The following is a 13,318-nucleotide window of genomic DNA, read 5'->3' as shown; positions in this document are numbered from 1 at the left end:
AAACCTTTAAGTGCTTTAAAGACCAGAAACCAACTCTTCAAATCACTACTATAATCAACGGGTGTCAAATCAAAGTGTTTTAGAATTGAAGTAATCACATTTTTGGGGTCCTAATCAATTTGCTGATGGCTGTACTGATTCAGCTGAAGCTACTGAATGTCTTTTACAGAAAAAAAAAAATCACAATGTTATCTGCTGATAGCAAAAGCATTGATTTTTTTGGGGGATTTAAAAAAAAAATATATTCCTGAGAAGCTCTGGGAGATACTTCGGTGATGCTGCTGATGTATGTCTAAAAATTCAGTTCAGCATCAATAATAATTCCCAGGTTTTATACCTAGTCAGTGGTCCTGAGGTTTGAGACCTGCTGCTTCTGTGTCTTTGCACCAACACAAGTATTTTAAAACAGTGATGAGTATGTGAGGAGCACCGCCTTCATGCTTCGGACAGATTTGACATGATGTGTCTGATGGCAGGCAGCACAGTAGTGCAGTGGTTAGCACTGTCTCCTCCCAGTGAAAATGTCCTGGGTTCGATCCCGGGCCCTTTCTACACAGGCCAATCTTTCAGATTAAACTATCAGCGGCTGCATTATGTACACCGACCTGACCTGCCTCAGTGTCATCTCTGCTGCACGTTCACATTGCTCTCTCTGTTCGCTGCTGCTTCCCTTCCTCACCTCGTCTTCACCCTACATCGATTGAACTCCAGCATCAAGCAGGTGCTCTCGACTGTGTCATGTTGGCTTCTTTCTGTGACTTTCGTACAGCAAGTATTATATCATAAGGAAAATGTGCCTGTTTGCTCTTTATTTGCCCTGGGGGGCTTGCTTGTTTTCCCTGTCAAACCTTGTGAATACAAATACAACTGAATCATCAAACCAGAAGAAAAAAATGACTCCTGGTTTCATCCATGCAATCTCGAAGGCTTTTTGTCATTATACCCCGAGGCTCAGAGTTCCTTGGACTATTTCTTATTATTTGCAGTCATCCTGCAACTTCTCACGACTATCATGTCATAAATGTTATTGCTCACACTTGCCTCTGTACTACCTCCTGTAAACAAGGACATACCGAGAATATCTGGATTTCTTTGGTGTAAACGGAAAAACGTGTCGACAACTACGGTGGTCACTACTTTGCTGATTCTGACATCACAGGTGGACAAAACACGCCATTGGCATGGTTTCTATGGGTTGCTGGCCCCTGGCACATCTCTATGCTGCTCCTACACCGCCCTCACTGATTATGTGTAAATCACATCTTCTGTTCGCATTGCGTTAATTTCTGAGGACATTCCTATTCCCAACCTTCGCTCCAAACAGACACAGGATACGCGAGGCAGCCTTCATGTGCACGTCAATGCGTAGTTTAGAGCAAGTATATCTCTGGCCTTAGAGGCATGATGTGATGGATTTTTTTTTTTTTTAAACTGGGATATCACATACTGTGATCTTCAAAGGTTGTGTTCTATGGTCCACTACACAACATTCACTGTATTCTATACTGGGTCAAAGGCAGGAGCCTATCCAAGCTGACTTATAGTTTTCAGTGTGTCTTGTGTATGTCTGATTAAACAAGAATAAATCAGGGCAATACAAAAATAAATACAAAAAAACAGGTCTAAAGATGAGATTTAAAACACTGCACAACGTTCGATGGCCTGACCCAAGGGTCAATCTAGATGTGTGATTGAACTTATCAAACGCTTGTCATTCTTAAAGTGTTGAGCTAAAAATATCCTTACACCATTGTCGAGGCTTCACAGAAACACGTGCAGTCCTCGAGTGGCTGCGGCTGCATGTGTACACGATGCTGGCTCGGGCTCTGTTGAAAGCCACTGCCGCGAGGTTTACAGCGAGGAAGGGGAAAGGGCAAGGAAAGGAGAGAGAGGGGGTATGGAAAGAGTGAGTGAGTGAGTGTGTGCGTTTGTGTGTGTGTGTGTGTGTGTGTGTCTGTGGGGTGAAGGCTGGCATTAAAGCCCTTGGGACAGGAACAGTCTTTGCCCAAGGCTACTGCTGCGAGTTCAGAGAGGGTGAGAGGATAGTGAGAACATAAAACACTCCTTTTCCTTTCTCTCTCGGCAACATCCACCAACTTTTAGACAGGGGTGGGATTGGGGCAAGTGGCTCTGGCAGTTGTGTAAGTGGCATGTGTCCTCTCCACGATGGGCTCAGGCCAAACTGAGCACCAGAGACAGCTAGTTCCCTTGGGCTGGCATTAAGCCAGCAGGACCCCTTTTTCAGGCAGTGGCCACGGTCCGAGGCATCGAAACCAGCATAAAAAAGGAAATTGCTGGAGGGAAGCAAGCAAGAGAGATAGGAAACGAGATGTGAAGAGCTGCAGGGTTAGAGAGGAGGATCAGGAGAGTGAGGGAGAGGTGCTGAAGCAGAGAGCAGACGGTCTACAAGACCAATTTGGTAATTTCTTTTTCAAAGAAAAGAGCAGATGGACAGTGGTGGCTGTTTGCGCGGTTCAAACCCATGAACTCTGCTTCCTTTTAACGACAAGAGGGAAAAAACAGAGGCAGATTTCACGGGCGCTACACACTCTGATGTATACCGCTGTTCTTTTATCTCTCCGTCCCTTCACCCCTCTTCTCCAAACCGGATCTTGAGAGACTGAACTGGCTAGCCATTTAGTTCACTCAGCTGGAGACTCCATCCTCCACTCTACAGGATTCTAACAAAGCAAGCAGGAGCAGAGCTCGCGTTGTTAGAGCCCTTTCAGCTTCAAGGGCTTGTATTTCAAAATAAAACAGATAAAAAGCTTTTCTCTATTTATCTCTGGGAGGAAAATTACACAACGTAGGCTGCTGCTATCCACTGCCCAGTAAAATGTATTCATACAGTTAAAAAGTCTGTTTAAGCGTAAATAGAGAACTGGTTGGAAATAAAGCATAATTAATATGGGAAATTCTCTGAAGTAATAAAATAAAAAAAGCATTGTAAGTTGTCTCAGACCAGATAATCAGAAATGTAAAGGTGGTGTTATGTCATTTTTTTTTTTGTCCTTGTTGATCTGCCTCTTCTCTGCTGGTGAACAGATGTGCCAGTGAGATAACTCAGACACCAGTAAATCAGCTCCTGTATTGCTTTCCTCACTACCAATTGTGAATGCAGCTTCAGGGAGCTATGCAGCTTCAGGGAGCTGTGCATCTTCATGATAATGGCAGTGCCCAAAATGTAAGTACACAGCCACACAGTGCTTCTTAGGTTGAAACACTCTGCGCTTCAAGCTAAATGGTAAAATCACATGCTCACAATGGCGATGCCAACATGCCAATTTGTAGCAGTCAGCTTGAACCATTTTTACTGTCCTAATTTTACGGGTTAGCATGCTAACCTTTGCCCATCTAAACTACACACAAAATATTATGCTAATGCAGACACCAGAAAATCACCAACGTTTTTACGGTTCATCCTATTGGGGCTATGAATGTATGTACCATTCCACTCCACTCCACTCCAAACCACAAATGTCAATCTTATGGAGGCGCTAGAAGAAGTCAGTAGAATTCATCCTCTGGGAACCATGAATGTCTGTACCAAACGTTATTCAAATCCATCCACTAGTTGTTGAGATATTTCAGTCTGGACCAAAGCACTGAGCCTACAGATGTTTCCATCCCTGTGGTCATGCCACCAGTGTGGCTAGAAATCCTAATCCTACATAAAAAGATGTACCATATGAAAAGTGTGTAGGAGACTATTTGTGTGGTTTGAAAGCCTCAGTTACATCCACACACGGCAATATCCACACGCCACCTTCCTGTAACAGCTTGTCCAAATGTGTTTTCAAGGGCATTTCCCATCAGATTTCTCTGTGAAAGGCTTTAAAACAAGCCAGCCCTGAAAAGTGAAGGTGGACGGTGGGAGGGGTTGTTCGAGCGAAGCACGACACAACCTTCATACTCAGCTTTATTTGCTTGTTTCTGCCAGTGGTCTTTTCTTTAATTTATTATAAATCTGAGTTTGGGATTTTTGCAGTTTCCCTTTGCAATAAACAAGGAGAGAAAGGGAGAGAGAACGACAAGCGACAACAAGAACGCACCAGTCAATCCTGTTCCCACCATTACTTTAACTTGACAGGAAAATTATGTACAACTCAACCTCTCAAGGTATGTTGATTGTCTGCGCTGCTGGAGTTTCTCACACAGTTTAAAACCAAATGAACAGATTTTTTTTCCCCAATGGCCAACTTGGCCCCACAGGCCAAGGTTTTACTGTCCAGGTGTGTGTTTTTACTAGCCTTGTAATCCAAAAACATAAATGACTATTGATGATTTATTGTGATTTATTATCCATAATTTATACAACAGTGGAGTTCCCTCATTCTATTATATGCTGTACTTATATAATTACTGCACAATAGAGAATTGCTCAATTCATAGAATTATTATTTTCTATTTTATTCTATCTTCTTTTATTCTGTTAGTGTATTGAATTTGTGGTGCTTTGTGCTAGGTGGTACTGTTGTGACTCTTACAGTTCTCTTGGGATTGATAAAATATTTCTTATCTTATAAATGTCCTCTAAACATCTCATATGCATTATCAGTAGATGCTACAACTTACAGTTGTCCCCTAAATGTGCTTTATGTATAAAATTTGACTGAATAGAGATGAAAAATCCTGTAGCTGCTCGTAATGCTCAGTAGTGACAAAACACAGGCCATTGTAGAAACACAAAGACTCCATATAACAAGTAACATTGACGGGTAGCAGCACTCGTCTGGGACACACATCTTTGCTCAAGTTAACACCGCCAGTAGTCGTTATGGCGCACTATGGTGGGACAGTGGTTTCATGTACTGTATGTATGTATGTATGTATGTACAGTATGTATGTATGTATGTATGTACAGTATGTATGTATGTATGTATGTATGTATGTATGTATGTATGTATGTATGTATGTATCTATCTATCTATCTATCTATCTATCTATCTATCTATCTATCTATCTATCTATCTATCTATCTATCTATCTATCTATCTATCTATCTATCTATCTATCTATCTATCTATGCACCTGTGTTGAGGTAAATATGAATAGCAGAAGTCAATGTTTAAAAGTTTTGTTTCTTGAACTGGAAATTAAATGATGTCTGTGCATGTCACCTCATATCTTATAGAAACTCAGTTGGAGTGCAGAAAATATCTGGAGGATAATCTACAATATGTAATGTCAAGTGCAGATATCATCCAATAAAAAGTTTGTGGTTTAACTTTATCTGTCATCCTCTGGCACATAAATGCAGTTACACACACACGCACAACACAATCACTCGGTGAACTACACATAGAGCTCTTTTATCACATCTTGTCAGATGCTGACAAACAGCTGTAATCTCCTGAATACTGTGTTGTTTGACACAGTCCATTCTCAAAAAGTGCAATTCTCAAATGCTCTATTTTCAGTTTTGTTACATTGCTATTAATCTGAGAGGGTAAAGATAAGCTTCACAGTGTGAGAGCGACAGCAAGAGAGGAAAAGAAAACATAGTGAAGAATAAAGGTACAATAAAGATGGCGGTGGCGTCGTGTCTGTGGAGAAGCCTCTTGCTGTGTGATTGTGTAGCTGTGTGTGTTTATAATTAGCGTACATGAGCCAAGTTCTCTAGTGCAAATGTTATGTGACTGAAATAAATTTTCTTTTGAAGAAAATTTGAGGTGGCAACTGACAATTTGCAAATTGTTACGCCACCTTACATGTTTATTTCACATGTATAGCAATATGAAACTGACATATTCACTTTGCTCATGTGAGTGACGGTGCTAATTTGTGTTAACGGAGTAGATATCAGGGAATATATGGAAGATTGAGATGCTATGTTTCGTTAGTTTCATTATTCATTCATTGTATTTAGCTGTCATTATTTTGTTGTTCCGATTGTGCCAAGCAAAGATGGATGAGATGCATGTTTTTGCAGTAATCACTTGTTAACAATCAGATCATCAGTTCCCCAGGTAATTAAACAAAGTTAAAATAACCATCTGAAAAGACGTTAAGTTAAACTAATGGTCCTGTGAATGATTCAATGCATTTAAGGAGACTTGAATAATCTTTCTGTCAAGCTGTCAAACTGATATTTTTCTCCCAGATCTGATTCTAGCTAACATCCACAGTAATGCCATTAGTGAACTTCAGTAAGTCGTTAAAAGCTGACTGAAGTGCTTCAAAAGGTTAATTTATTTGCTAATCATTCTCCTTCTCTGAACAATTATAATAAATCACCTCCTCCATAAAGTGCTTCAGTGTCACTTTCAGTTGAGTTGGTTGTGCTGCTGTGGTCTCCAGTAATACAAATGAATATTTGTGTGAAAAAGTAGATGTGAACGTGTCTTTGTGTTGGTTAGATAAGACTATGACTCTAAAGAGACAACAGAGAGATGGTCGACTGTGCTGTAGTCTTCACTAAAGGTTAATCTTGACAAGTAATTTAGTCACGTTAAAAAATAAATATATTATGTGGGATAATGTCACATTTCACTGGTGAACAAAGCACAGGCAGACCCAATATCACTCACCTGTTGTAAATGTCATCGTCCTCCCCTCCCCAGCCCCAGTACTCGTTCGGGAAGCCATTGATCTTCAGGAACTGTTTTTTACTGAGTCCTGAAACTCCTCCGAAGTAGCCAGCGTATGGCAGCCTGCAGAATGGGAGGAAGGAAGAGATGAGACAGGTAAGAAACTGTACTGATGCATTAAGAGGAATTTTCATGTGGTTCATGTGAACACACTTTTTACATTTTGAATTCAATCTTTTTGAACTGCTTCAGGCTGAGATCTTTTCTTAATGTGTCTTGTCTTGGATGTTTTTTAAGTGGATAATTCAAATTTTTTTTTCTTTTTTTTCCACAGTAAGTGGATAATCCATATCCATACACTGTATAATCCACTCAAGCAATGACTGAGGGGTAATAATATTTCTGCACAGGCCTGTGGAGTTAATCAGCATTGGCTGTTTGTAAGCCAACTTATTACCTTGTTAGGTTGAATTCTAGACCGTCTTTAATGATGAGTTTTCATACACGTACGTGATGCATTGGCAATTTACAAAAGAAATGTTACATAATGCTAAATTTTAATTTTGTAATTGATAAAGCCAGCCGTGTATACTGTGTTCATGAGTGTGTGTGTGTGTGTGTGTGTGTGTGTGTGTGTGTGTGTGTGTGTGTGTGTGTGTGTGTGTGTGTGTGTGTGTGAGTGGGCAAAAGAGGGCGGACAAGCTGTTATATTTTTTCCTGAGACTAGTGGAGTGGGACGGACATCAGCTGGGGGTGTCATGACAGGCGCCTGGAGTCTAACCAGAGGGCAGTGTATGTGTGTCTGTGTGTGTACATGTGTGTATATTCTGTGGAGTACATGTTGTCAAAAGCATGACAGCCCTCTGTTGAAAGATGACAAGCAGAAACTAATGAGACCGTATGTTTCTGCGCAAGTTCTCCCAGCAACTATATGGTCAGGAGTGTGTGTCTGTGTGTGTGTGTGTGTGTGTGTGTGTGTGTGTGTGTGTGTGTGTGTGTGTGTGTGTGTGTGTGCGCTTGTGTGTGTCTCGCCCACATGCTGGGAGAGAAGAAGAGAGAAATACAAAGAGAGAGAGGAAATTGAAATTTGACGAACTGCATGTTTTTCTTGAGAACTTTGAGAAGTGAGTTACAATTTGTATTAAGTCTCCCTCGAAAGAGGATAAACGAAACTCTTCTATAATATCTTCAACAGCTGTGGCTCCCTGATCTTCACATCTGTTTGATTATTTTCAAAGTAAAGTGTGACATCCATCGTTAAATGCTAACTCTCAAACATGGCTGAGTGCCATGTAAAAGAAATATCAGAAAAGCATTACAAACACATGTCCTTGCTTTTCGTGTTTTTTTTTTTTGCATCATCACTCTCAGTTTCATTAGTTTGTCTCCTAGACTTGAGTGTATAGAGTGACTGACACATGTCAAAGCACCTCAGTTTACTGGTTAAAAGCAAGCGGAAACATGACAATGGCAGAGAAACAAACAGCCGAGGCACCCGCTGATGTTTTTCTCAGTTTTGTTGTTTGTGTTTAAACTGATAATGTCACATCATTTCCTTACAAAGGTGAAACAATGCTGAAGACAATATCCCGGGTAGCACGGCAGAAAAACAAACAAAAGAAAGAGAGATGGTGAATTCTATTATTTTGTTCTGGCATTTAAAACTGCACTTATTGTATCAGCAGAGAAAAGGACGGACAAACGTATTACAGCCCTAAATCCTCAACTTCATGTCCAGTTCACGCAAAACTTTAGCTATTCTTACACATTGCACTGCTTGGCCAAATAAAGATACTTTGCCCTTTAGTGGAATTTATATTTTGCCGCCGTACACATTTACCACGTAGATTATTGCTGACATCATTTTGTGTTTCTCAGGCCCGTCCCTAAACCGGGACGACAAACGCAAAACTCCGAGGTAAGTTCACTCCCCCTGTCACGCAAAGTATAAAAAGCAGAACGGCTGATCGGAGCCTCCAGATTGGGCGTCTCACGCAGGGCTGCTGGTTGCGTAAGCATTAGCAAACCTAATAAGCGCCAAAGCGAAAATGACATTGCACACGAACGAGATTTATCCCCCCCTAAGTGGCATTGAACACGACACACTGGCCCACCAGGAACTGCAACATGCAGTGAGGCTACAGCTACAATATGTACTGACACTCCCCACAGGAAGAAACACCGGAGCAGACAATATCTGCAGAGCTGCTGGCTCAGCAGATAGAGTATATGTCACAGTGAGTCTCTCAAAAGGCCATAAATGTGTTTCTAGTGACTGCCAAAGCTCCAGACTTCCTGTCTGACAGGAGATTCTCATGGCTGTTAGCAGCTCTATGGCTCCGTATATGCTTCAATGAGCATGTCAACGGAATCTTCACATGATTGAGGCTACCCACTTTGCCACCCACTGTTTCAATATGCTGTGAGAAATGGTTAAAGCTGAATTCAAAGGTACATTTACCTTTGAAAGGTCACAGTAAAGCACAGTACATTAGATTGGCATTAAAGTCCCTGAAACTATTTTCTCATTTAGCTTTGTACTAAAAGTATTTGCGTCCTAAAGAAACACAACATTTTCTGCCCAAGTCTCAGACAAATGTCTTTATTTGTGTTTTTGTTTATGCTCTTTGTTTTTGGGCGGGGCTGAGTCAGGAAAAAAGTGACGTTACATACTTGTACACCAATCACAATTTAGCAGCATTTGAAAATCTGACGGCCGTTGTCAGGTTGTTTGCTTATCTTAAAATCTTAAAAACTACGAATACTTTAGCACTGATTTGTCCTCATTCAATAATGACGATTTAATGTTAAAGAGAAATACTTTGTGTTGTGTAACTATGGTTTCAGGAGCTCTAAAGAGTGGAGTTTCGATTGTGAAGAAATACTTACTGAACAGTGCGCTAATATTGGGCAGCATTAGGTCATGACCTGGCATTAATGTGCTCTCTGTAAATGTTCTTTAGCACACTCATAATGTTCCTACTCAGCGAACAAGTACTTTAACATCCACAAAATTATGAACGATATAATGATAATATAATTCCATGCATTACATGAGATCCGATTATACGCTGTTGAAAAAGCCGTGTTGTGAAATGGACTTCAAGGTGACCTTTTCCGCTCAGAGAGCTGTTAGGTGTTGTGATGTGCTAAGTTAATGGAGTAGCACATAATGTGACCTGACATTCACTGTCAATGTTTTTGCCATTTATTAGAGACGTCTAGTGCTTTTACATTTTAAAGCAGCTGAGGTTGTCTTTGTGAACCTACAGGGGCCAAAATACAAAAAATAAACCGAATATTTCATTAGTTTGTTTATGAATTACTTGCATAGCTGCTGACCTTTTCCTTTACTTTGGAAGCTTGCTAAATACTAAAACTGAAAGGACCTGAGTTGGCAGGCTGACTCAGACCACTTTGACTTTGGGAACCAGTTCTCTTCAACGATCTCACTTTTACATCAGTAATGAACTACAATCAATTCTGTGACCTTCCACTCACTTCAACCACCAGGCCCTCCTTTTATACCCTTTTTCTTTATTTCCACTGAGACAAAAAAAAGAACCAGATTAAACCATTTTAGGTTTATACTGATTCACTGCTAATAAGAAATGTTAGCCACGGTTCTGCCTACCACCTGGTATTGTATTTGTTGCCAGATAGCATTAGCTTATTGAGCACTATATCAGGGACCTGCTGGAGGCTCTGAGGGTTTTCAGTAGGATAACTCTTGTGGACTGACAGCTCCTGGATGGGTAGGTCATATTCACTGGCGGTGCTTAGACCATTAATCAATACTTTCAGTGCTTTTAGATAATTGAGGGCAGATGTGATGTCCTTATGCAAAAAGATAATTAAACAGGAACCAACCATTCAGTGATTGGGAGCTCCTCTGGCTACGCTGCATTTAAAATTTCCCATATACAGATTTCCCTCTAACTTACAGCACATATGAAGTTTCTTTCTTATCCAAGTTCCCCTGGCAGCTTTTACTCCAGGAGGTTTAACCCTCCCATTGTCCTCGGGTCAAAATGACTCACAGCTGTGTTCAACCAAGTTCTATTTTATTTCTATATTTTTTGGGATCATTGGTGATTGGTGTTTAAAGAAACCCTCACAGCCTTCTTGTCACCAATGATCCCAAAAAATATGAAAATAAAATAGAACTTGATTGAAAGCAGCTACAGGTCATTTTGACGCAAGGACAACGGGAGGGTTAAGCTCAATAGTGCTGGTAAAGCTACATGAGAAGGTTTTGTGTTAACACTGCACATGAAGCCAAGATGAGTGACCTTATAACCTTCAACATATTAACATGCAACAGGTTCCATCTGCAACAAACCTCAATCATCAGCCAAAGTAGGAAGATGGAGATTTTATTTTATCAGCAGCTAGCTTATATGTACAATATTCACCCTACCATTTTCACCCTACGTGTATTAGATCTGCAACTAGCAATTATTATTTTTTTTTTAATCTTTAATTACTTGCTTGATTATTACTGATCAATAAATTATCTTATCTGTAAGTTGTCAGAAAATTGTGTAAAATGCTAATTAGAGTTCCTGCATTTAAATATAATGGTATTTAATTACTTGTTTTCTCCAACGAACTAATTTCATTTCTGTTGATCATCGAATTGATTTATTCTTTAATTTTTCAAATCTAATATGTATATTTAATATTTCTACTCTATGTGTTGTGTTTTCTTTCCTTACTGACATTTGCCGGCAATGATGTCATATTTCCAGACAAATCAGAGCCTTAGTGAAATAAAGCATAAAAAAAAAAATTAAAAAAAATAATGGCCTTCTTGTGTAGCTCCCTAGTGAAACAGTAATTACAGCTGGCTATAGGTTGGCCTTACAGATCCAGTGTGCACAGTCTTTGGCGTTATTGAAGGTCTTTTCACTTGCTTCCGTCGAAACCTGTTAGTTCTGCTTTGAAACAAGCACTCTTGTTAAGACTGCAGAAGTGCGACCAAATCACAATTGCCAGCAGTGAACTGTGGTGCATTTTCATGCTAATTTAGGCTACAGATAAGGATTTCAAAGTATAATGAGATTTACCCAAATTAAATATTGCTCTGTCAATTGTCTGTCAGAACAAAGGCTGTAGGCCTTCTCTCAAATTATTTGTTAGGCAGCCAAAAGCATATTTAAACAATATTTACACAACAATAATGTGAACAGGCAGCAAGATACAAAAAAACATCCTTAAATCTCTCAAAATATAATAAGTCCTAATCAGAGTGTTTGTTTGTGTGTGTTTATAATTATACGAGTGGTGAAATTAGACATCATCATGTCACCTGAAGCCAAACTTGTCCATGGCGATGGCAAAGTGTCTCGGCTGGTCGTAGCAGTGGTAGAGGTTGCGGTCATCCATAGGGATCAGGTCCACGTCGCTAAAGATGAAGCAGTCGTACTCTGCGTCCTTCAGAGCCTCCGTGTAGCCGACATTCAGCAACTTCGCACGATTGAAAGTTTCCTCACCCAACTGCAAGACACGCAGATAAAGATAATACATGAAGATGAGGGTTTAACAGCTAAAAATAACACAAATGAGGAGAGTAACACGTCCAATCAACAGGTTCACAGATAACATAACTGTTTCTAGTTTTTCTATGATATACAACATCTGAAGTGACATTTTGAAAGCCTGGCACTTTGTGTGATCAGATGTAGACCAATATAAAGAAACAATGGGTCACAAAATGGCAATAAAGATAAAAGGAAGCAAAAAAAAAAAAAATATATATATATATATATGTAAATCGGTATCATTTTACTTCAACACTATAAAATGCAGTCAGAGTGGGTGTAAAAGCCACTGCAGTTATGAATCAGGCCTTTCACATGTCCTATGAATCGGAACAACATCAATGGAAACAACAACGGCTACAAGCACTGTCAGCATAAGCAAAGGGGGAAGTCAGACCGAGCCAAACAATGTCAGCCTCATATCAAAGGTGTTTTTTTGTATTAATTCAGCATGAACTTTATTGACCCCAGGAAAACATCAATCGCCTAAAACAGTGACGCACATCTGCCTTCTGAGACTATGTCTGGCTTAAATTAAATACCTAACATAGATCCCAATAATATTCAAACACTTTCTGTAATGCCTGTTCTTATTGCTTTTGAATAGGTAGTTTGCTAAATAGCAATCCAAGCTGTTAGCCTGGTTAACTGGATGCCTGTAAGTATATGCCTGTGCAGGTGTTTATTGCGAAGCAGCATGTCCCGTTGTAAAAAATGGCCAGCATATGAATAGACTCAGGTTAAAAATTATTAGAATGTTCCTTTAACAAAGCCAATGGTATTTTTGAACCACTTTTGCACCTCTATGGAAGTAATATGATATATATGAAGTGATTGCTATTAAATATTGGTTGTTACTGCAGATTAATTGAAGTAATAACAAACATTTGCCAGCTCGCTTTCTTAGCCCACCAAGTACAGCAGTGAATAACTCAATCCATAGTAAGAATGGAATCAATTAGCTGGGGACAAAAAGGTGAAGAATATGACTTCAGTGTTTTCAAACAGTATTTTTCAGTTGTACAAGAGGAAAGTCTTTAAGGATATCTGTTTTTACAAATACATTTCTGGTTAATTTCCCAATTCTGTTAAAGTTTAGCCCCCAGATAATACCCGGAGTTTGGGATCCTCTTGAGGCTTCCTCTGTGGGTCTAATCTGATAAAAAAAAATGTCTTGTTTTACTCTTTATTCAACTCTTACAAAATGTGTCATATTTGAGCAAGCTAACGTTTGTGGAAAATTGT

General features: G+C 39.7%; 1 protein-coding gene across 5 annotated transcripts in view; it reads right to left on the bottom strand.

The window, feature by feature from the left end:
• The window catches only part of b4galt2 (UDP-Gal:betaGlcNAc beta 1,4- galactosyltransferase, polypeptide 2), a 163,954-nt gene that overhangs the window by 23,119 nt on the left and 127,517 nt on the right, over window positions 1–13,318 (bottom strand). For all 5 annotated transcript variants that reach the window (XM_069157679.1, XM_069157676.1, XM_069157680.1 and 2 more), the window contains exons 5-6: window positions 11,842–12,029; window positions 6,531–6,653 (exon numbers count right to left, since the gene is read on the bottom strand). In XM_069157679.1, coding sequence (XP_069013780.1) covers window positions 6,531–6,653; window positions 11,842–12,029 — 311 coding nt within the window. The remainder of the gene's footprint in view (window positions 1–6,530; window positions 6,654–11,841; window positions 12,030–13,318) is intronic.

The sequence above is a fragment of the Embiotoca jacksoni genome, unplaced genomic scaffold, assembly GCF_022577435.1.
Source record: "Embiotoca jacksoni isolate LCO1_2020_lvr unplaced genomic scaffold, fEmbJac1.0.p SCAF_22, whole genome shotgun sequence".
Lineage (NCBI taxonomy): Eukaryota > Metazoa > Chordata > Actinopteri > Embiotocidae > Embiotoca > Embiotoca jacksoni.
This window is presented reverse-complemented; position numbering and strand designations above follow the sequence as displayed.